The sequence below is a fragment of the Bactrocera dorsalis genome, chromosome 4 (assembly GCF_023373825.1).
Source record: "Bactrocera dorsalis isolate Fly_Bdor chromosome 4, ASM2337382v1, whole genome shotgun sequence".
Taxonomy (NCBI): Eukaryota; Metazoa; Arthropoda; class Insecta; order Diptera; family Tephritidae; genus Bactrocera; species Bactrocera dorsalis.
This window is the reverse complement of record NC_064306.1, coordinates 24065478-24089347: the sequence shown is the minus strand read 5'-3', so window position 1 is coordinate 24089347 and position 23870 is coordinate 24065478. Positions and strand designations below refer to the sequence as shown.

The 23870-nt window shown below is 37.6% G+C and overlaps 1 protein-coding gene across 3 annotated transcripts in view; it reads left to right on the top strand.

Annotated features, from left to right (window-relative positions):
• The window catches only part of LOC105233121 (GTPase-activating Rap/Ran-GAP domain-like protein 3), a 90997-nt gene that overhangs the window by 12984 nt on the left and 54143 nt on the right, over window positions 1-23870 (top strand). Inside the window, exons 1-2 of one of the 3 annotated variants that reach the window (XM_049454308.1) lie at window positions 13502-13746; window positions 19188-19644. In XM_049454308.1, the coding sequence (XP_049310265.1) occupies window positions 19478-19644 (167 nt within the window). In that variant the 5' untranslated portion in view covers window positions 13502-13746; window positions 19188-19477. Of the gene's footprint in view, window positions 1-1529; window positions 2171-6788; window positions 7615-13501; window positions 13747-19187; window positions 19645-23870 lie in introns of those variants that run through there. The other 2 variants (XM_029553345.2, XM_049454307.1) reach the window with 2 other exon arrangements.

Here is a 23870-nt window from a genome sequence, read left to right as displayed (position 1 = left end):
AATCTCATCGGTTCTCATTTGAAACGTTAGATTGGTTCATGACATTTACTTTTTGAAGATAATTTCATTTAAATATTGACCGCGGCTGCGTCTTAGGTGGTCCATTCGGAAAGTCCAATTTTGGGCAACTTTTTCGAGCATTTCGGCCGGAATAGCCCGAATTTCTTCGGAAATGTTGTCTTCCAAAGCTGGAATAGTTGCTGGCTTATTTCTGTAGACTTTAGACTTGACGTAGCCCCACAAAAAATAGTCTAAAGGCGTTAAATCGCATGATCTTGGTGGCCAACTTACGGGTCCATTTCTTGAGATGAATTGTTGTCCGAAGTTTTCCCTCAAAATGGCCATAGAATCGCGAGCTGTGTGGCATGTAGCGCCATCTTGTTGAAACCACATGTCAACCATTTTTGGCAACAAAAAGTTTGTTAGCATCGAACGATAGCGATCGCCATTCACCGTAACGTTGCGTCCAACAGCATCTTTGAAAAAATACGGTCCAATGATTCCACCAGCGTACAAACCACAACAAACAGTGCATTTTTCGGGATGCATGGGCAGTTCTTGAACGGCTTCTGGTTGCTCTTCACCCCAAATGCGGCAATTTTGCTTATTTACGTAGCCATTCAACCAGAAATGAGCCTCATCGCTGAACAAAATAAAGCGCGAAACACATTTCGAACCGAACACAAATTCAATGATTTGCAAGCGTTGCTCGTTAGTAAGTCTATTCATGATGAAATGTCAAAGCATACTGAGCATCTTTCTCTTTGACACCATGTCTGAAATCCCACGTGATCTGTCAAATACTAATGCATGAAAATCCTAACCTCAAAAAAATCACCCGTTATATGGTATGTACAAAAGTTACATATTATTACCCGATGATTATTCATTTTATTCACTTGTGTAGCATTGAAATCAATATAGGAAGTAAAAGATCGGAGAAAGGTTTGTAGGTCTTTATTAATAACAGTCGACCAAATGCGAATTTTGTGAAAACTAAGCATTAAATATTCGGTTGTATAAACAAGTAAACGTGCTCACCCTTCTGTTACTACTTTATGTGTACATAGCATTTTTAGAATCTTTCCTCGTTAATCACAAAGTTTATATACATATATCCGAAATCATTAGCGAAGTAAGAAACTGAAAGCGTCTCGAAGTTGTAAACATTTTGCACGTGTCAACTAGCAACATAAAAAATATGAAAATAATGAAATTTTCCTAACTGCATTAGGGCACCAAAAAAGTTTCATTGAACTTTGATTGATGAAAGAGCAAAAAGTTTGCGCAACAGTATTTGTTTGGGGTCATTGCCGTGGCATCTGTAGAAATTTTGCTGAATATACTGGCTGGCCTTGCTGTGTACTTGTTGATAATAACAAAGTGTTTAGATGAAATCCATTGAGGTTCACTGAGTCACATTAGTGTTTACTAACATACATACAAGTTTCCCGACTACTACTAATTGACATACATTGCTATTACTCCATTGGTTTTGTTTGAATGCTGGTTTCTGTTCTCTCTTTCAGCACACTAAGTACCTGCATAAATACAAAGTTTTATATTTGAAGCAATAGCCCCAAAGCGCGAAGGAAACAAAACTTTATCCATTAGCCACTTTTACAGTCAGTTTGGACCACCTGCACATGGATATATAAAATAAATACAAATTGCAAATGAATATCTAAACCAAGTACCTTCTGCATGCAATGTACAAAAAATATTAAATAAAAATGGAGCGTGACGAAAAGCTTTCACCTTCTGCAACAACAAATCAAACAATAGGCGCAGTGTCGGATGCCAGCATGATGCTGCCTGTTCAAGCAGCTACAGACAGCAAGCCTAAGGCAACAAGTTCACATACTCCGTCGCCATTACAAACGCTAGTAACGGCGCCACCTTTGCAGCCACTGGTGCAAACATTTACCACACCGTTGCATCGAAAAAAAGGTCGTTTAGAACGCTCAGAGCGCTTGCAAACTGTTGACAACAGTACCGCTAATTACAGCGCTGCCCACTCGAATAACACAACGACAACGCCAACACCAACATTAACATCCTATTCAGCTTGGGAGGCTTTGGTTAAGGAAAGTTTCGGACAAATTGCATGGCCCATTAAAATTACTTCATGGGAACTGGTTGACGACCAAGTGAAAATTGTGCCAAACAGGTGAGTGTTAACAAGTAAACGATTGAATAACAAAACAAAGAAAAGATTTGTCGTACATGGTTTTTCAATGTTTTCGCTTTAAATTAATTTTAAAGTAGGTGGATGTTGTTCTTTAGAACAAGGCGGCGAAACAAACTAGAGCTCGCGATTTATTTTTCTCTGCTTTTTGCGATAAGCGAAGAATTCTATAATAATTTTAAGTAAATGTAAAGAAAGGACGTAAATTGGTGGCTTTGTATTGTTAACTTGTTGCAAAGTGTGCGGGCTTTTTAACTCTAAGATAAAAGGGCATTTATTATGTGGTAAAGTGATTCATGTTAAATTCATCTGACGCTATGTGTGGCTTAGTACTTAGCAAATGGCTCGCGCATTGTCGCCCTTCACTCTCAATCTGTGCCAAAACTAATTTTATAAATTGCTTGATAACCGGTGTTATGAATATTGAATGTCATATTCGTCCAGAATATGATTAACAGAGAGGTATATCATATTAAATATGGTACAATTGGCAGGTAACAGTGTGTAGAGGGATATATATTCCAGAGCTGGAAAAGTTTTGACACCGGTGAGATTTTATTCTTTGTACAGGCGGTGACAGTTGATAAATTCTCGTTTCTGACACGTTAAGATTTTTCTTAACCAGTTGACGAATGGATTTTTACACCTGAAAATAATGTTTTAAGTCTAAATTCCTTTGCTTTATTTACTGGATCTACTTGGGAAAGCCTAAAAATAATTATTCAAATCTTAAATCTATTTAAATCTAAAGAAGCTCAAAAATGTGGTTGAGCTTTTAAACCTGTAACACAAGTAAACTCGTAGGCTGTCAATATAACGCTTATTATTACTTTATTGAGTTTACTTGAAACCCCCTTAACTAAGTGATTTTAGCGTATACGTATTTTCTAATGATTGACGTACTTGAATCTATACTTTCCACCCTTTTTCATCAATTGAATATATTGAAAATACGAGATACATATAGGGTGCGAAGTAAGATTGAGGTTACGTATTCTGCATGCTGGGTTGTTAAACATTGTGCTCAGACGACAGGAATAAAGTTGAGTTACAGGCCGCTTGAAATACATTTTTCCAAAATATTTCTCTCATTTATTCTATTATTCTCATTTATTCTTCAAAATCTGGTCTTTCCGATAGTCCAACGATGACAGTAAGGTCTCTGTTAATCGTCGACTCTCAAGCACCAATTCCTTTATGTTATTAACTTGTGGATCATTAGTTGATGTTGATGGCCGTCCTGAACGTGGTTCGTCAAAGGTAATTGCTCGCGACAATCACAATTATCACCAAAAACCTTTTGCAACATTCCAATCTAATTTACTTCAATCGCCGAATGCACATTATGTACTTCAGAAAGGCAAGCGTGTACTAAACACTAATGATTATTTTGATGTGATGTCACAGACAGCTATATAAACCTAAAAATAAAATATTTCTATGAATCAGTTTTCGTGCGAAATTTTAATTAAAAGTCTTACTTTTATAGAAATATTTCATATGTATACCATATAACTCATAACCCATCCGCAATATTTGGTATAAGATTGATTATTGTAACGGAAATAATCATATGTAGTACTATGAAGGAACTGGGGTAATTCGTAGCCCAAATTCATATATTTTTGGCATTAAATAATAGTACTATATATCCAATATTATATTATATTCAATTTTGTTCATGCTTGCTTGCTTGCTTCGGACAAACAGACAGTCATTCGGATTTCAACTCGTTTCATCATCCTTTAATCATTTATATATATATAACTCTATATCTATATCTATTAGTTTTAGGTGATACATACAACCATTAAGTGGAAAAACTTTGTAGCCACATATTATAAGACTATATGTTTAAATAATAATAGTTATAGTTTATCCACTAGTTTTGAAAAGCGATTAGTACAAATTAAACCAGTTGTTCAAGGAAACATGAAAATTCATGACTGTGCTAATTAACTAGACCTCTGCAGCATTCGCAATTTTCTTACGCTACTTTTAAGTGAAGTTATATTTCAATAGCCGCAACAAAACATTTTTTTTAATATTTTAGTTCTCATAACAGAAGGTATCAAGTGGACTTCTGGTCTAACCAGCTAATATGGTAAGTCTCATTGTGTTAGGTTCTGCAAGCAGACAATAACTAGGCTCTCAGTAGGCAACTTGCTTCATATCATGTATGAGTAAAAAGGCAGACGAATTGGCCCGCAGAAGTTATCTGGGAATAGCAATATCCTAAGTTTCCCTAGTTCTTTAAGGTTTATTTGAAGGGATGGGCCATAGAGAAACACATCAGAAACTCTTGGAACACTAGAAACACTTAGTATACCACAAAGCTACTTAGAGGTAGTATTAACGCTGCACAGACCAAAAAGCTTCTAATTCCTGGCAAAAAGGAACTTGATATTATTGTAGGGATCTTTACAGCGCACTTACCCATTCTACCATCAGAAAATTGGAAAAGTGGATTCGGCGGAACGCAGAGCATGCGCAGATCCTCAGTAGACCCTGAAACATTGTCTTTATGAATGCTTATCCTTCAGCCGGCTGAGACATGATATATTCCACGGCTCTCAAAGCTCCAACTTACGTGACTTTGGGCAACTGCGATGTAAAAAATCTGTTTTTTTATTAAATCTACCGAATTCTTGGATAAGGCTTAATTTGGCTACTACCATGAAGCACAAGAGTCTAAAGATGTTTGAACTGCGGCCGCCTGCGGTCTGACGCTCCTGCGTCTCCCTTTACAATCATCCAAGCAATTCTAAGTTTCAGCAGCGAACCAAGCGATTACTCATACAACATGGTGTACCAGTATCTCCACTCAATGTATCAAATCGAGAGTGTAACAAAGCTATTATACTTTGAGACTCTCTGTAAAATGCAATGTTGTGGTGGTATAAATAACACCTTTAGGGTTATTTATATTTATCTGCAATGTTTAATAAGCAACAGTTTTAAAGTATTTTCTAAGCGATATACAGATTAAATCAAGTTGACACACGTATTCGTGCTGTAATACACTCAGGAACACAGGCACTGTACCATACATTATATTTATTTATCCTCACCTGAAATATTTAGCTACATTTATCTTATACGCATCAGCCAGTGACTGATTTCATATATGTATGAGCCACAATTCCAGATTGGTTTGTTTGTCAGAAATATTCCCAGGCTATAAATTTTGGAAAAAACCTACCAATGCCGCACATTTTGTCATACGAAAAACGGACCTCTTAGACCTTCTGAATTTAAAGTTGCAATTCGTTGAACATGTGTGTGCAATAGTAAATGATATAAATATATTTAAATGCTATCGGTAAGTTCATTGGACGAAATGCAAGCGCTAACGGAGAAATTTCCTCGCTTAATATGCTAATTGGAGTGAATGGTTACAAAATAATTTGATTAATGCAATTTTCATTCGTTCAAGCAATATCAGCGCTTTAGCAAATGGAGATAGCTGAGGGTGAAGAAAAAAATCGTCACTTGAACGTTAATACAGTGTTGCAGGGTTTACGGCAAATATGTTGTTAGTATGCATTTTATCTACGTGACGCTGAGTGAAAAGGCGGTGTGGCAATGTATGCAAATTGGTTGCAATAGTGACCAGAAGCGAGTGTGATTAAATAACGTTGATTAAGTTTGTTATGGTTGGGCGATGGTTGAGTGAGTGTTCCATTTGTAAGCAAGTGACATTTAAAAATAAATCTGATACATTGTGAGAAATATGGTGGGAAATGCTATTTCGAAATACGGTAAATAGGTCACTAGTTGATAACAAACGGTGAAGAAACAATGAAAATACACTTCGAAAAGTAATGGTTCTCTCAGTAATATTTTGATTTTGATATTCACGCTGGATCATATTATGCTAAAGTACCATGTGCTATGGTAAAATCACATCTGATATTAGGGGACAATTACTTTGCATTTCACCCTAATCTAGGGTAGATAGTATATCTTAGTCATATCTGGTGTAGCCAGTCTTAGTCAAATATATTAGATAATAATACTGAAACACAATTATCAGAAACGTTTATATTCTTATCTTAAGATTATCGACTACAAATTTTCAATGCAAAAATTTGCAATAAACAATATTCAATTATTTATAATCATTGCAGATATCATCGACCTATTGCCACTGCGAATCTATAATTTAAGTCATACTTCTATTCAAATTTTAAATCCATTATTGGTTTTGTATATTTTTGAAGTGTATCTTTACTTTCCCCACGCATAAAGACTGTTTTTTATATATTAATGAACTCATATATTATAAATATGTAAATGTGTAGAGTGTATTGTGATTGTGGGTTCTTTTGTGGGCAACAAGCTGAAGGGTGTTTGCTCAGGTTTTTGCAAAGATATGCAAATCAGTTCTCCATTGGTGGTCTTCCTGACGATATCAAATAAAATACTTGTATTTGATTAAAATTCGAAAATACATAAGTGTTTAAAGTGCTTCCGAAGAGAGCGTGTGCTCCTGTAAATTAAATCAAATAATTTATTAATGGTGGTATATAAATATGTAAAAAGAAATGAATAAATATAAATTAATATTAGTGCTTCTGCTTTTATAAGTTACACTATGAACCACAGCTCATGTGTAAGTGATTTAGAACTTACAATAAATGTTGCCAAATTATCTAACAAATGTTTTCGCTTCATTAAAATTTACGAATCGCTAAAGTGAAAATCTATTTTCTTCGCGTGTGTACTCGCAAAAGCAGTCGAAATATGTCAAAGTGGTCACTAATGCGCAGCGAATTTTTTTCGGCAAAAAATTCAAACAACCATTTTTGTGGCTCAGCGTCGACACCCGAAGGAAAAACGTCGCATACCACGCACTCACTGCCGTCATCGCCACTGTGCTCACAACTACGGCCGAAACAAAGTCATAGTCAATCACCGAAAGCAATCAAGAAAGACAATAACAATTTAACTCAATGCAGTCACAAAAGCACATGCGCTCTTAGCCGAGCTTCTTGCTCCAAATCCAATGCTGAAATATGTATTCACAATATAACACAAGTGACAGGTGTCGAAATTGCAGCTGCTGCTGCTCATGCGACCGTAACGCAAGCTACACAAACCGCTGCGGTAATAGCAGTTACATCGACAGACAGCAGTGACTGTGCCATTACGGTTGCTCGCAAATTCTTGAAAAATGTTCACGATCAAAACTCGTACCCCTCTAGTGGCTCTGGCCGAGCACGTCTGCATTCCTCGACTAGCAGCAGTGTGTCACAGAAAATTGACGAGGAAGACGAGGAGCCAAAGTCGGAGTTGGACGTCTGCTCCAAAGACCAGTCCATAGCGGCAGCGAATTATTTAAAGTACCGTCGGCGCCGCTTCAGTTCACAGCCAAAGATATTTCAACAATGCATTAAGGCAGAACAATATTTTCAGGAGAGAAGGTAAAACCATTCTACCCTTTTCCCATAAATCAAAAGCTTTATTTTTGAAAAAAAAAAATGTTCAAACCCCTGCTAATATGTAGCTCTCCAAATTAAATTGTACAAACGATTAAAATTTTGCAAATAGATGAAGTTAGTTTATAATAACGTCTGTTTTCAATATAGGAATCATTACGAAACTAAACATAAAATTCCGCTAATAAGATAACACAGCAGACTTAAAGGAATATTAGTTCAAGAATAGATGATAGGCGTAGCGCCGTCTACTTTTAATATTCATTTACTATTGAATAGTCGACCACTAATAGTTCATAAAGAGTTCAATGATCAGCACCTTGTATTTTCCAAAAGTAATGAGCATTGGTCTTAAGGGACTTTGTGGAGTCATCTCCGATACACACAAAACCGTTGTGTGTGTGTTCCAAAATTCGTTCAAACACTGTTTATACAAAATATCCAAAATTCGGACACTTAATTCTGCACTCAAGACATTGTCCTTGCGAAGCATTACTCTTTGTTAAATATCCCTCTTCGGCATCCCCAAAAAAATTTTATTTCTGCAATAAAAACTTTGGGGAGGATATATCACATTTTCCTTTAATAATTGTGAAATAATTTCGTAACTTTTTTACGATATTTTCGATCGTTATATCAAACAATATAACACATAAACGTAACTCTGGTGACACAAAATGTATTTTTTGACAAACGTTAATTGTAGCTAATTAATTTGTTTCATACACTTGAAAGATAACAGACGAGAAATATTACGATTCGTGAAGTTTTTGAACATGTGCGGAATCAAATGTCTGGTGCCGAAATTTTCAGAATGTTGGAAGAGACCTGCGGTGATAATTGTGTGTCGCGGGCAAGTGTTTTTAATTGGTACGTGTAAAAGGCATTTAAAGAGGGTCGAGAACGGAATTTGTGCTTCAGAATCAATGACTAACAGTCACTGACATCAATCGAATATCGGAAGAATCAGCGAAAACCATTTTGGAAGATCATTTGTGCCTAAGAAAAGTAAAATCACGATTGCTGCCAGAATCACTCAATTTTTTTCGAAGTACAGAGTCGCGTTAACGTTAACTTCACCATGGAATCTATTGTTAGTGTTATGTGTCGTTTGCGCAAAGTTATAAAGAGGTCGGAATTATGGGCCGACAACTCTTTATTTTTGCGGCACCGTCGCGTACTGCATTGATTTTTCGTGAGCTTTCAACCACTATAGCGACTGCCGTAATCGCTTTTTTAGCTTTGTGTGACTTCCGCTCCGGGAAACCATTTTGAGTCAATTGAAGACATTAAACGTGATAAGCTTCACGCATTGAACCCTATGCCGGAAACTGACTACAAAATCTGTTTCGAGAGTTGAAAAAAACTTTGGCAGAAGTGTATTGGGCCAAGGGGGATGACTTTGAGGCGGGCGACTTAGATTTTGAAAAATAAATTAATATTTTTAAAAATATGAAAAAAGTCTTAATAGTTTTTGCTCATAGTAATAAAATTCATTTATTTCCTTGAAATTGTGAGTAATACGTAATCCGGACTACAATTCGTTTAACCAAAACTAACATTATTTTAAGACCTGTACATACTTATATAAAGTTTAAACAAAAATATCCTGAATTTTCAATTTTCGCGGATTATGTGTATTTGATTGTTTTATTACGTTGTGTTGGTGTTCCTATACCTTATTTATACTGAATGTTTAAATAATTTTTACTGCTGTTTTACTTAGACATGTTGGTTCATATTCGATTTTTGATTATTCCAAAAAAATTAATTAAATAATCTATGCGAAAAACAAGATTAAGTACACGAATACATTCCGAATGTTCACTGTGCCATATGGTGAAGTTAGCTTGGACAAAAGCAGCAGCTGATCGAGAAGATGTGAATGATGAAAAGAGTCCAGGACGCCCGAGTCTTCTTCTTTACTGGCGTAGACACCGCTTACGCGATTATAGCCGAAGTCCACAACAGCGCGCCAGTCGTTTCTTATTCTCTTCGCTACGTGACGCCAATTGGATATTCCAAGCGAAACCAGGTCCTTCTCCACCTGGTCCTTCCAACGGAGTGGAGGTCTTCCTCTTCCTTTGCTTCCCCCGGCAGGTCCTGCATCAAATACTTACAGAGCTGGAGTGTTTTCATCCATCCGGACAACATGACCCAGCAAGCGTAGCCGCTGTCTTTTAATTAGCTGAACTATATGTTGTTGTCATCGTCCAAGCCTCTGCACCATATAGCAGTACGGGAATTATGAGCGACTTATAGAGTTTGGTTTTTGTTTGTCGAGAGAGGACTTTGCTTCTCAATTGCCTACTGTCCGAAGTAGCATCTGCTGCCAAGAGTTATCCTGCGTTGGATTTCCAGGCTGACATTGTTGGTGGTGTTTACGCTGGTTCCAAGATAGAAGAAATTATCTACGACTTCGCAGTTATGATTGTCAAGAGTGACGTGAGAATCAAGTCGCGAGTGCTGCGATTGTTTGTTTGGTGACAGTAGATATTTCGTGTTGCCCTCGTTCACTACCAGACCATTTGCGTTGCTTCCTTGTTCAGTTCTGGAGAAAGCAGAACTAACGGCGCGGGTGTTGAGGCCGATGATATCAATATCACTCATAAGAAAGATTGTACCTGCTCGATTAAGTTCTGCAGCTCGAATAATTTTTCTCCAAGAGCAGATTGAAGAAGTAGTATGATAGTGAGTCGCCTTTTCTGAAACCTCATTTGGTATCGAACGGCTCAGAGAGATCCTTCCCGATCCTGACCGAGCTTTTGGTATCGCTCAACGTCAGTTCACACAGTCGTTTAGTTTTGCGGGGATACCAAATTCAGACATCGCGGCATAAAGGCAGCTCCTTTTTCGTGCTGTCGAAAGCAGCTTTTAAAAATCGACGAAGAGGTGGTGTGTGTCGATTCTCCTTTCACGGGTCTTTTCCAAGATTTGGCGCATGGTAAATATATGGTCGGTTGTTGATTTACTAGGTCTAAAGGTCCAATCAGTTTGTTGACGGTGGGCTTTAATCTTTCACACAATACGCTCGACAGAACCTTATATGCGATGTTGAGGAGGCTAATCTCCCGGTAGTTGGCGCAGATTGTGGGGTCTCCTTTTTTATGGATTGGGCAGAGCACACTTAGATTCCAATCGTTGGGGGCATACTTTCGTCCGACCATATTTTGCAAGGAAGCTGATGCATGCACCTTATCAGCTCTTCGCCGCCGTATTTGAATAGCTCGGCCGGCAATCGATCGGCCCCTGCCGCTTTGTTATTCTTCAGGCGGGTAATTGCTATTCGAACTACTTCATGGTCGGGCAATGGAACGTCTGCTCCATCGTCATCGATTGGGGAATCGGGTTCGCCTTCTCCCGGTGTTGTGCTTTCACTGCCATTCAGTAGGCTGGAGAAGTGTTCCTTCCATAATTTTAGTATGTTCTGGGCATCGGTTACTAGGTCACCTCCTTGGGTTATAAAAAAGTATGCTCCGGTCTTGAAACCTTCTGTTAGGCGCCAAAATGTTGCGTAGAATTTTCCAGCATTCCCTCTGCCGGCCAGCTAATCAAGCTCTTCATACTCACGCATTTCGGCCTCTTTCTTTTTCTGTCTACAAATGCGTCTCGCTTCCCTCTTCAAATCTCGGTATCTATCCCATCCCGCACGTGTTGTGGTCGATCGTAACGTTGCGAGGTAGGCAGCCTGTTTTCGCTCCGCTGCGATAACGGCACTCGTCGTCGTAGTACCAGCTGTTCTTTTACACTTTCCGAAAACCAATGGCTGTACGTAAGGAGTTTGAATATGCGTCCCACAGTTCCCTTATACCGAGTTTTGACGAGTGCTCTCAGAGAGCAGGAGTGCAAGCCGAGTGGAAAATCTTTCGGCTGTCTGTTGTGATTGCAGTTTCTCGACGCCGAACCTTCCTTGTGTTTGTTGGCGTGCGTTTGTTGCTGCACAGAGGCGGGTGCGAAGTTTTGGCTGCAACAATATAGTGGTCCGAGTCGATGTTAGGACCTCGGAGCGCACGCACATCTAAAACACTGGAGACGTGTCTTCCGTCTATCACAACATGATCGATCTGGTTGATGGTTTTTTCGATCCGGGGACAGCCAGGTAGCTTGATGTATTTTTTCTAGTGCTGGAATCTAGTACTACAGATAACCATATTTTCGGGCCCCGGGCGAAGTCGATCAGCCTCAACCCATTTGGTGATGTTTCCTCGTGGAGGCTGAATTTACCGACCGTAGTGCAAAAGATACCCTTCTTTGCCCACCCTGGCGTTGAAAGTCGCCAAGCACGACATCGTCACATCGTCCTTCTCTTCCGTCGGGGCGTGGGCGCAAATCAGCGATATGTTAAAGAACTTCACTTCGATGCGGATTGGGGCTAGAACGTTCATTCTCCGGAGTGAATGATAGTACTTGGCGACGGAGTCTCTCTACCACCACGAATCCAACACCAAACTTGCGCTCCTTTATATGGCCACTGTAGTAAATGTCACAAGGACCTACTCGTCTCTGTCCCTTGTCCGGTCCATCGCATTTCTTGGATGGCGGTGATGCCAGCCTTTATCTTTACGAGGACATATACCAACTGGGCAGCCGCACCTTCCCAATTAGGGATCATAGTCCTTATTTCGTTTGCCATGGTCGTCATCAAAAGGGGGGTGTCTCATCCGAGGCGGTTGGTAATCTTCCATTGGCGGCGCTTTTTACGTGGCGGGTCCCAAACCCAGCGCATTTAACCTTCAAACGGATGTTCTTAAGCTACACAGAGATACTTGGTCAAAGACCGGAAGTCGTCAGTTGCTTGAGCCATGTGTAAAAGAATCGTTTTTGGCCACTCCTAAGTGAATGCCGATCAGAGAACTTTCCTCACTTGCGTGAACTTCTACACATGACTTCATCCTCCGGACGCCCGAGTACGACAACAAAATATGACAACATGAGTGAAGTGAAGAAAAAAGTATTGGGCAATCATGGAAAAGATCGTACGGGCAATATAAAATATTACCTGAAATTTAAACGCAATTTGCGCGAAATAATTTGCCAGAAAGGCCGAGATTCGGGGCAAAAAAAAAATTGGCTTTTGCACCATGATAACTTCTGCATTCATGTATCATTGCTTCTACGCGAATAATGGAGCAAAACCAACATATAATGGCGCGGTACCCACGGTTTTCCCCAGACCCGGCCCCCTTTGACCCTTTTGGTCTTGAAAATGAAGAGACCCAGGAAAGAACGACGCTACCCTACGATTGAGGAGATATAAACTGTATCGAAGGATGTTCTAAACAAAAAAAAACAAAAAATTAATTTCTTAATATACATATGTATATAGGGCGATTACTTTGAAGGGGACAAAGTAGATAGTCATGAATAAATACATACTTTCAAAGTAAATACAAAATTCTCGACATTATTTTAAGCTTTTAGTAATTATCTTCAATAATTTCACTCTAAACTTTCAAACCACAAAACGTAAAACTTAAATACACCACCTTGTGTACAATTATCTATTGTTTTCCAAATTATTATATTGCTTTATCAGTTTTCCACACCAGAGCTTTGCATTTACTGAGCTTTTCCTTTGCCTCGGAGCTTTTTGACTGATAAGCGAACTTAAATATTTTCCCGCCATTTAACTGCTTTATGCATTCCTACCACAATACACACAAAGATTTTATCGAATAAAGATTGTACATGCGCGATACGCGATACAATCCACCATGCGATAGTTGCATGGTTAGGTAAACACGAATTTGTGTCAAAAGGCAATTGTTATATACTTCATAACTATGACATCACAATACAGTCCAAACATTCTGTGGATTGTTGACTAAGGTATTACGACGACGCTACTTTAACACTCACATGACCAGACGAACGCGAGCAGTTGACAAGATTATATGTTGGTGAATGGTACGGAGTACGCTTTTAGGCGCTAAGACATTCGAATGTACAGAAACTACAATAAATAAAAAAATGTACACAGCCGATACAAAAAAATATCTGTCAAGTGTTATTAATCATGTTGAAAGAGCCCAAATGTGCCAGCTCCTAAACGGTTTACTTAAGCGCAGTGTAACAACATGCTCAACATCAACAATGGGCAATGCGTAGCAAAGAAAAGTAAACAAGTGTTGATGTGAATATATGCAAATGTGATAAGCGATTGCTTTGCAAGGAAGCTAAGCAAAAGCCATATACACACACATTCGTGCGAATATGAACGTTTGTGTTGAAAAATATATGCAAATGCATGAAGTGCTACAGTTAGTGCGAGTTTAAAAGCTGTTTTTATTTCCAAACGCGACCAAATAAAAACAAAAGAGTAATCAACATATTGTTGCTCATGGTCAATTAAAAAGTTGAATTGATACCCGCATAAATATATGTTTGTTCTAGTGTTGATTGGACTATTCATGAACGCTCATTACTCGTACGTTAGATTCTTGGTCTATATAGGTATTGGTGTACTCGGCAACCACAACTTAATGCTATTACTCACTTTATCTCGGATGTATATACAAATCCCCTAGAAATAGACTAAACTTTTCTTGGGACTGTGCTAATAACTAGTAAAAACTCGAAGCAACTTAAGCAATAATGTGGTAGACTGTTGACTAACGATTTCTCTTAGAAGTTGCGTAGTGTAGTTTAAAAGTCAAACACGTTTCCAAAAATTTTTTTGAGTTTTTCTCACACTACGTTGTAATTGCTGCGAGTTATGTTTGCTATAGTTCGTTATCGTTCTCTTCACATATACTCTCATCTTAGTATACCTTGATGTAGAATATGTCATTACATTACATTATTTTTTTATTGTATAATGCTCGTAGAATATCGTAATTATAAAAGACCATGATTCGCTCAGTTCATAGCCACAGTCTGTCTCGTCGGCTATATTAAAAGCCAAAAACCGAACGGATGATAAAACACTTTTGCTTTGGGTGTGTATTCAGTTAAATTGAGTTACGCTGGCTAAATATCAGTAATGTGCCTGCAAACAAATCAACCTACGGGTATGTTTTATTGCCTTTCAATGTACACACAGACGGTACGGCAGTTGGCTTAACTTGACAAAGAACCATCACAAAAAAGTGAAGGCGAATAAATTGAAAAATACACAAAAGCGGCAATAACTTTGCTGCGAGTGCTGTCTAAACCAAATTTGAATTGTATTCATACACATTTTCATGTAAAAAATGCAGTTTTTTGATTAACAAGTAAATTGCCTTATGTTTATACTGCCGCAACATGTTGCTCACAGTAGAATACTTTTCTTCAGCTAACGGTAGATTGTAATACCAGAAACTTATAAATTTGTATATACCATTTGTAAGCCGGGTGACTGTCTACCCGCGCGTCCATCTGTCCCCGTAAGAGATGACTTGGGGAAAATATTTACATAGATATCTTGACTACACCTTGGTGTTTCTTGACATACGATGTTGATATTGCAGCTGGGTGGAATTTGATTACTGGCAGTCCCACAAAATGCCGTTTAGTCACTATAAAATACTAAAGGGTGATTTTTTAAGAGCTTGATAACTTTTTTTTAAAAAAAAAACGCATAAAATTTGCAAAATCTCATCGGTTCTTTATTTGAAACGTTAGATTGGTTCATGACATTTACTTTTTGAAGATAATTTCATTTAAATGTTGACCGCGGCTGCGTCTTAGGTGGTCCATTCGGAAAGTCCAATTTTGGGCAACTTTTTCGAGCATTTCGGCCGGAATAGCCCGAATTTCTTCGGAAATGTTGTCTTCCAAAGCTGGAATAGTTGCTGGCTTATTTCTGTAGACTTTAGACTTGACGTAGCCCCACAAAAAATAGTCTAAAGGCGTTAAATCGCATGATCTTGGTGGCCAACTTACGGGTCCATTTCTTGAGATGAATTGTTGTCCGAAGTTTTCCCTCAAAATGGCCATAGAATCGCGAGCTGTGTGGCATGTAGCGCCATCTTGTTGAAACCACATGTCAACCAAGTTCAGTTCTTCCATTTTTTGGCAACAAAAAGTTTGTTAGCATCGAACGATAGCGATCGCCATTCACCGTAACGTTGCGTCCAACAGCATCTTTGAAAAAATACGGTCCAATGATTCCACCAGCGTACAAACCACACCAAACAGTGCATTTTTCGGGATGCATGGGCAGTTCTTGAACGGCTTCTGGTTGCTCTTCACCCCAAATGCGGCAATTTTGCTTATTTACGTAGCCATTCAACCAGAAATGAGCCTCATCGCTGAACAAAACACGCGCGCGAAACACATTTCGAACCGAACACTGATTTTGGTAATAAAATTCAATGATTTGCAAGCGTTGCTCGTTAGTAAGTCTATTCATGATGAAATGTCAAAGCATACTGAGCATCTTTCTCTTTGACACCATGTCTGAAATCCCACGTGATCTGTCAAATACTAATGCATGAAAATCCTAACCTCAAAAAAATCACCCGTTATAACCATGCCACATATTAAAACACTAAATATATTTTCACACAAGGCTTCGAAATGTGGAGGGCATTCACTCAAGCTATACCGACCAAACTTTCTGAGTACAAGCTATTCTGGCACCTCGCACACCCACCATATAATGGCTAAGTTGAAAACTACTAAAAATGTAGTCAGAAGCATTAAATTTTTTAATTCATGTGTGGCCCACTTTTAGATAACATCATTACCTCAGAAACCAGTCTTCCAATTTGGTACATCATACCTTCTTATATCACTGTGTAAAAATGAGCGAAAGCAGATTTTAAAAACGTCTCTTGCTTGATTCTTCCACTTTAGAATACATAAATCGAGAACCAGTCAAGCTAAGCCATATTATTCAAAAATAGTAGAAAACCGACGCTACATTTTCAAGGTCATTGATACCAAACATACTTCTTTAATATAAATATCTCGGATAACTGAGTGATTATATGACCTATAGTATGGTTACTAAATATTATTGAATATTTATGTACCCTGTAAATGGTATATTAAGTTACAAACGAAGATTGAAACAACCAAAAGTAAATGGAAACCATGTAAAGACATACTGACCATTATATATGTAGATCTATATGTATGTATATATGATGACAAACATACATATATGATCATCAGTCATCGGTCTGTCTGTACACATGCGAACTAGTTTCTCAGTTATTTATCTGAAATTTTGCGCCTATCATCTTCTCTTCAAGAAGGTTCTCATTTGTCGGAAGCGCCGATGGCGGGCCACCATATCATTCAAAATGACCGATCAAAATCAAGATACAGATCTTTTTTAATTGTTTATACTATAAAACATACACAACATTTATAAAGTGTGTATTGGCAGCCGACTTAGATGTTATTTCTCGTTTAATGTAAAGCTTTGTGAACAGCTGAAAGTATTTCTCCGGCTTTGATCCTTGCACATTGCGAAAATACAAATTGTTAGGTTACACTCGAACTTAGTTCCTCCTTACTTGTTTTTATAATAATAGTCAAATGCCAGTACATATGTTACACTTTCGCACACATGCATACACGTGCATGTGTGCTTAACTAGGTCGGCCATGCTGTTCTAGTATAAACAAAGTGCTAGACACGCTGTGCGCTTAATATAGTGCACGAAAAATGCATTGCAAATTCTCCAATGAATGGTACCGAAATTGATAAGGGAAACCTACACGCATAACACGCACACATGTGTAATACATGTTAGTTGTCTACATATGTAAACATGGCTACTTGTTCTGACACACTTTTAAGTTCATCAAGTCAGTATGCAAACATTGTAGAACACACTTGCACAATGGCACCCCTCAAGTTTGCTATCGACTTTCAGTTCTAAGCTAGTTAAGGCATTCCAACGAAAGTGTTTGACTATGAATATATAACGGGTGATTTTTTGAGGTTAGGATTTTCATGCATTAGTATTTGACAGATCACGTGGGATTTCAGACATGGTGTCAAAGAGAAAGATGCTCAGTATGCTTTGACATTTCATCATGAATAGACTTACTAACGAGCAACGCTTGCAAATCATTGAATTTTATTACCAAAATCAGTGTTCGGTTCGAAATGTGTTTCGCGCGCGTGTTTTGTTCAGCGATGAGGCTCATTTCTGGTTGAATGGCTACGTAAATAAGCAAAATTGCCGCATTTGGGGTGAAGAGCAACCAGAAGCCGTTCAAGAACTGCCCATGCATCCCGAAAAATGCACTGTTTGGTGTGGTTTGTACGCTGGTGGAATCATTGGACCGTATTTTTTCAAAGATGCTGTTGGACGCAACGTTACGGTGAATGGCGATCGCTATCGTTCGATGCTAACAAACTTTTTGTTGCCAAAAATGGAAGAACTGAACTTGGTTGACATGTGGTTTCAACAAGATGGCGCTACATGCCACACAGCTCGCGATTCTATGGCCATTTTGAGGGAAAACTTCGGACAACAATTCATCTCAAGAAATGGACCCGTAAGTTGGCCACCAAGATCATGCGATTTAACGCCTTTAGACTATTTTTTGTGGGGCTACGTCAAGTCTAAAGTCTACAGAAATAAGCCAGCAACTATTCCAGCTTTGGAAGACAACATTTCCGAAGAAATTCGGGCTATTCCGGCCGAAATGCTCGAAAAAGTTGCCCAAAATTGGACTTTCCGAATGGACCACCTAAGACGCAGCCGCGGTCAACATTTAAATGAAATTATCTTCAAAAAGTAAATGTCATGAACCAATCTAACGTTTCAAATAAAGAACCGATGAGATTTTGCAAATTTTATGCGTTTTTTTTTAAAAAAAAGTTATCAAGCTCTTAAAAAATCACCCTATATATGTATAGTTTAGTTATAATTGCCATTACTACATCACACATTGGAGTATATATAATACATAAATGAGCATACGATAATTATTATAATTAATTTGATAAACTTTCGAAAGTTGCCCACTTTTATTCTACCAAGTTTATTATTGCGTTCAAGCAAAATATATAATTTTAGATCATTGAGACAATTGGTACAGATATCTTTTGTTTTTCATTGAACCACTCCCTAAACTTCTACGCTTCCCCTGTTTCTTAAATGTATGCTTTTAGCCTTCGTTGCTTTCCGGTTCCCCTCACTAGGTAAGATTATACGTTAAACGCCAAAACGCATATATATAGGTATATAATTCATAATTTACTCGTCTAGTGAGAATAATTTCCATTTTTGGCACCAGCAAAAATTTTAAGACAGTTTGCTTAAACTATTCGGTTCCAAATGCATATTTCTGAGTATTTATTTAACTAGAGCACGTCAGCGTTTTTGGGTCAAAAAGTCAATAGTTTAAGGTCGCCTTATGAGTTAGTAAACCATCTAAAAATCAATAAATATTAAACGGTAGAGAGAATTGAAATAGAGCTTTAAATTAAAGGGATTTCTTCTTCTTCCAGTTGTAAAGCGATAGTGACGGTTTCCTTAAGGATTAGAGAAATTAAGCATGGTTTGAAATTCTTTAGCCACTTTATCTTTTATAATTCAAGCTTACTTTAAATTTAAAATTAAATAATTAAGCGGTTTACAAAAGCATAGTAATATTTAATTTATAAAGGAAAGTATTCTGAATCTACGCACAAAACAACTATCAATAATAAAAAATAATAAAATTAAAGCAATTTTAACAACGAACTCTACAACTCAAACCGTATGTCAGCAAGAAAAATAAAACAAAGCAAATATAAGATATGAAAGTCGAACAGCATACCGAGATTTCGAAATAAGAAAGTTATCAAAATGCATTGTGATAAAATGTTTTTGTATGTAGCAGAAAAGTAAAACCCGCTAACTATAAAAAAATACTTGTACACAACAACAAGAAACTAGGCTTCTCGACTGGCAATCATGTTGTGCTTCAATCTGAAACTGGCCACCATCTTTCGATCATATCGCGAGGAGAACGTACGTGACCGCAGTCAAAGTTTATGCGCGCCACCGACTACACATCGAGTCCCTCCGCACAAGGACATCGGGGCTTTGCGTGTGCTGCAGCGGCGGGCATCGAGCGTTATGTAAGTGCTTTGCATATGTATGTATGTATGTATATATAAGCGTCAAATGTAAATTTGTTAAGGGTATGTGCTTGCTGGTTCTCTTAAGAGTAGCTGGTTAAAGTACACTTCTCCCTACAACCGCAACATTGAAAGCATTGAACTGTGATTCAAAGTAATTTACCAGTTGCCACTTTGGCCGTTTCGACAGCAGCCACCCACATATCAGAAGTGCATAGTACTTGTGCGCACATAGTATATTAGTTTTAATGAAAATGCATTGGGCGTACGAATCCGCAACATCAATCCAAATAGCAATTTGTGTACTTCGATGCGACAACTGCATGAAGTGTCGATTTGCTTGTTCTCGAAATTGAATCAGATGGTAGTGTTCAAATATGGTACATCTGGCCAATTTGTTGACGTTTGAACTTTTTACAAATTTTAAATTATGCCAATATACTTCAATATATTAGCTTAATATAAGCAATGTTAGGGGATACAGATAATTGTAGATAATGCTTTAATTAGCATTTGACTGAAAGAGTCTGGAACTTTTAACACAGTACATTGACTTCAACTTAGTTGGTCCCAAAAATACGAGGGCTGTCCGATAAATAACCGACCTCAACGTGAAGCTAGCGGCACATCTGAAAAAAAAGTTTCTACTTCAAATTGTGCATATTATAATAGCTACTCGCCAAAATTTCAGAAATTTATCTTGCGCAATTATCTGTTGACAGTCGTTTTTGTGAGTCTATTTCGGTGATTTCCCCAAAATGGAAAAAATTTAATATCGACCTGTATATTTAAATTTTTATTTTTGAAAGGCAATACGCAAATTCACAAATCAAAGATGAGTTGGACTCTGTGTATGGTGACTCTGCATCATCGTTTACCACCGTAAAATTTTGGGCAACTGAATTTAAACGTGGTCGCAGGAGCTTGGAAGATGATGAACGTCCTGGGCGTCCAAAAACTGTAACCACTAACGATAACATCGCTAAAGTTCATCAATTGGTACTAGACGACCGCCGGATTAAAGTTAGGGAAATAGCTGAGATTATGAAGATGTCAAAAGAAACTGTTTGTCACATATTAAACCAAGATTTGGGCATGAGAAAGCTGTCCGCGCGTTGGGTGCCGCGTTTGCTTACGCTAGACCACAAACGTGCGCGCATGAACATTTCCAGCACTCTGTTGGCTCAGTTTAGAGGCAATAAGACCGAGTTTTGGCGCCGATTGATAACTGTAGACGAAACTTGGATTCATCATTATACGCCCGAAACAAAAAACCAATCTAAACAGTGGATTGAAAAGGGGGAACCAGCCCCAAAAAACCTAAAGCTGTGTATTCGGCTGGGAAAGTGATGGCGAGTGTTTTTTGGGACAGCCATGGAATTATTTTTATCGACTATCTTGAAAAAGGAAAAACTATAACAGGAGCATACTACGCATCATTATTGGACAAGCTAAAGGAAGAAATTTCGAAAAATCGGCCACATTTGCAAAAAAAGAAAGTCTTGTTCCACCAAGACAACGCACCATCTCACACCTCAACAGTCGCCATGGCGAAAATCCACGAATTGCGGTTCGAACTGCTTGACCATCCACCTTATTCACCGGATCTAGCACCAAGCGACTGGCTCGGCGGCCAGAGATTTTCGTCAAATGAGGAGGCAATCTATTTCGTGAACTCGTATTTTGCAGACAAAGACGCCAAGTACTATTTGGAAGGGTTGCAGAGATGGGAGCATTGCTTATATACATTTTTGTAAAAAGTTTTATTGTCAAAAGGCTATGGACTTAATTTCCTACTTAAATTGTCATCATATAGTTTCTAAATCCAATTCTTGAAATAAAATATTTAAATTCAGAAATTCATAACTTAAGTCCATTCGCAATTAAAAAGTCTGTAAATGTTTTTTAATTGAGCAGAAGAGGCTTCAAAGCTTTGTGAGAAATTGTGTATGAGGCAGCATATGAGATCCTATATACACATATAGGTTGACGGTCGTAAAGTGAGAAATGGGTTACAATGTTCTAAAAAATGATTATTTAATGATGGAGGTGATTTCTCTAAATTAGAGATCTACCTAAGCGACATTTAAACTAGCAAGACTGTGGATCAGATTTCGTGGTAGAGGCGCAAAACAAGCTTTATTTAAAATTGAAATTTGAAGAGAATTATTTCCTGATAGTAGTATGTCTGTGTGTTACAAATGTGTTTATTCCAGTCATTACCCCCCTTAGCTCCTATATATCTAATGTAAAGATTTTCGAACTTCCGGGTTACTTCATACCGCATATGCCGGCCCCTATGTGAGTTATCTTAATTCAATTTAGATATCGTGTTTTCTAATAACAGTTTCTATTTGTTCTTAAAATGAATATAGTCGGTTTAAAATTAGCTTTAGACCCCATATAACTAACAAGCGTTAAGTGTGGCATCCCCCTACTTTTAGGTTAAATCCCACATCTCGTGATCCGACCGACCAATTTCTACTTGATTCTTTCATTTTCCAGTGTACAAATCAAGACAGTAATTAATATAAAGGGATAAAAATTAATTTTATCCCTTAATAATTCTTTTCAAGTATGTCACCTTATGACAAAAACTTCTCCAAATACAACCAAAACTGTTCAAGCCCCAAAAAAACCGCAAATATTAACTACATAATCTATTGTGGGCTGTTAATCGAAAATAACGGTCAATGTATGGAATATACAACTGAACTTCGGAGACAAAATTGGGTTGAATCATCATCTTCAATCAATATTTTAGTTATCTCAATGAAAATCTCAGAACATGTTTTACTCATAACAGTTTATCTTTGTGCCGAAGACAATTGAGCGAAAACTCGACCTAGCCCCCTTTTTAATTGTATGGGAGGTACCTTAATGTAACCTAGGGAATATTTTTTTAGTATGTGGCCTGATAATAGTTAATAGATAAAATCGGGTCGATACCACCCACCTTCCATATAATATATTACATATACCGATAACAAACCTTATGGGGGTATTCTGGTCATTACTCTATTCTATATTAATAGTATTTTTTTTTTGGTTTCAGATAACTAGAAGGGTTGAAATCATAGGTATGGTTACGTGGAAATTTTTAGAGACCCCCCACTTCGTCATCTCATAATTTTTGAAATTTTTTACTTTTTTTTTAGGGTTTAATTTTTTTATGTACTCTTCTAAAATTAACAAATAACTAGTAAAAAATGGATACTAAAAATATTAATTGCCTTTTTTTTACAAAACTTTAAAAATTACCTGAAATTCATGCTTCTAGACCGGAATACCCCCTTATGGTGAATACATATGTCGGAAACTGTACAAGTTATATATCGCCATCTAAAATACGATTCACTACTTCAAATTGCAAACATAATATTACAAATGTATGTCCAACATGGCTTTGATTCCTGCAACCCATAAATAGGCTTCTTCTAGCTGTAGTGTGTGGTAACTTATACCTTCCGATTGAGTTAATATCGTATAAATCGCTCGATTTGTGGGATCTTTTAAAACAATTTCATCTATATAATTTTCCGTTAATTAGCTGCAGTAATCTGTATCTCCCGCCCCGTATGAGTGCGGATGGGTAAAACATGTAGCGTAATGTTAAAACATGTCTCGTTAGTTGGTGGCTTCAGGGACTTTTGGGCTTTCCAAAGGGAATTTGCTTGCTTGAATTTGGACACAGCTTCTTTATATACATTTCGGTATTGAATTCTTCCTCACGTTTAAGCGCTTTTTTTTTTTAATTTACGTGCAGCAGATTTCAATTGAAGCTGAGTGGAAGGGGAGCCTTTTTTCATTTACAAGCTTTTCTATTTCTCTGTTAGTGATTCTGGGACCAAGCGAATTATAGTTTTTGTTTGGAGTTGCTAAGACAGCTGTGCTAGTTATTATATCATTGTCTTATCTTATGCTTTCGTCAATATCTCTTTCTGTATTTATTTTGTACTCAATATTAATGTGGCTACTCACATATTTTTAATATTTTAGCCAATTAGTTTTATAAGAAGTTAGACCCACTTTTGGGTTAATGAATATGGGTTGTTCACATAATTTTATTAGTAGGGAAGAGTGGTCTGAAGGTAGATCAGCACATGTATCAGCTGTTATGTGCGATTTATCTATATTTTTGACTACAGCAAAGTCTATAAAATTTGTTATTTTGTTACGATCACTAGGCCAATATGTCGGCTTACCAGGAAATATTATTTCAAGGC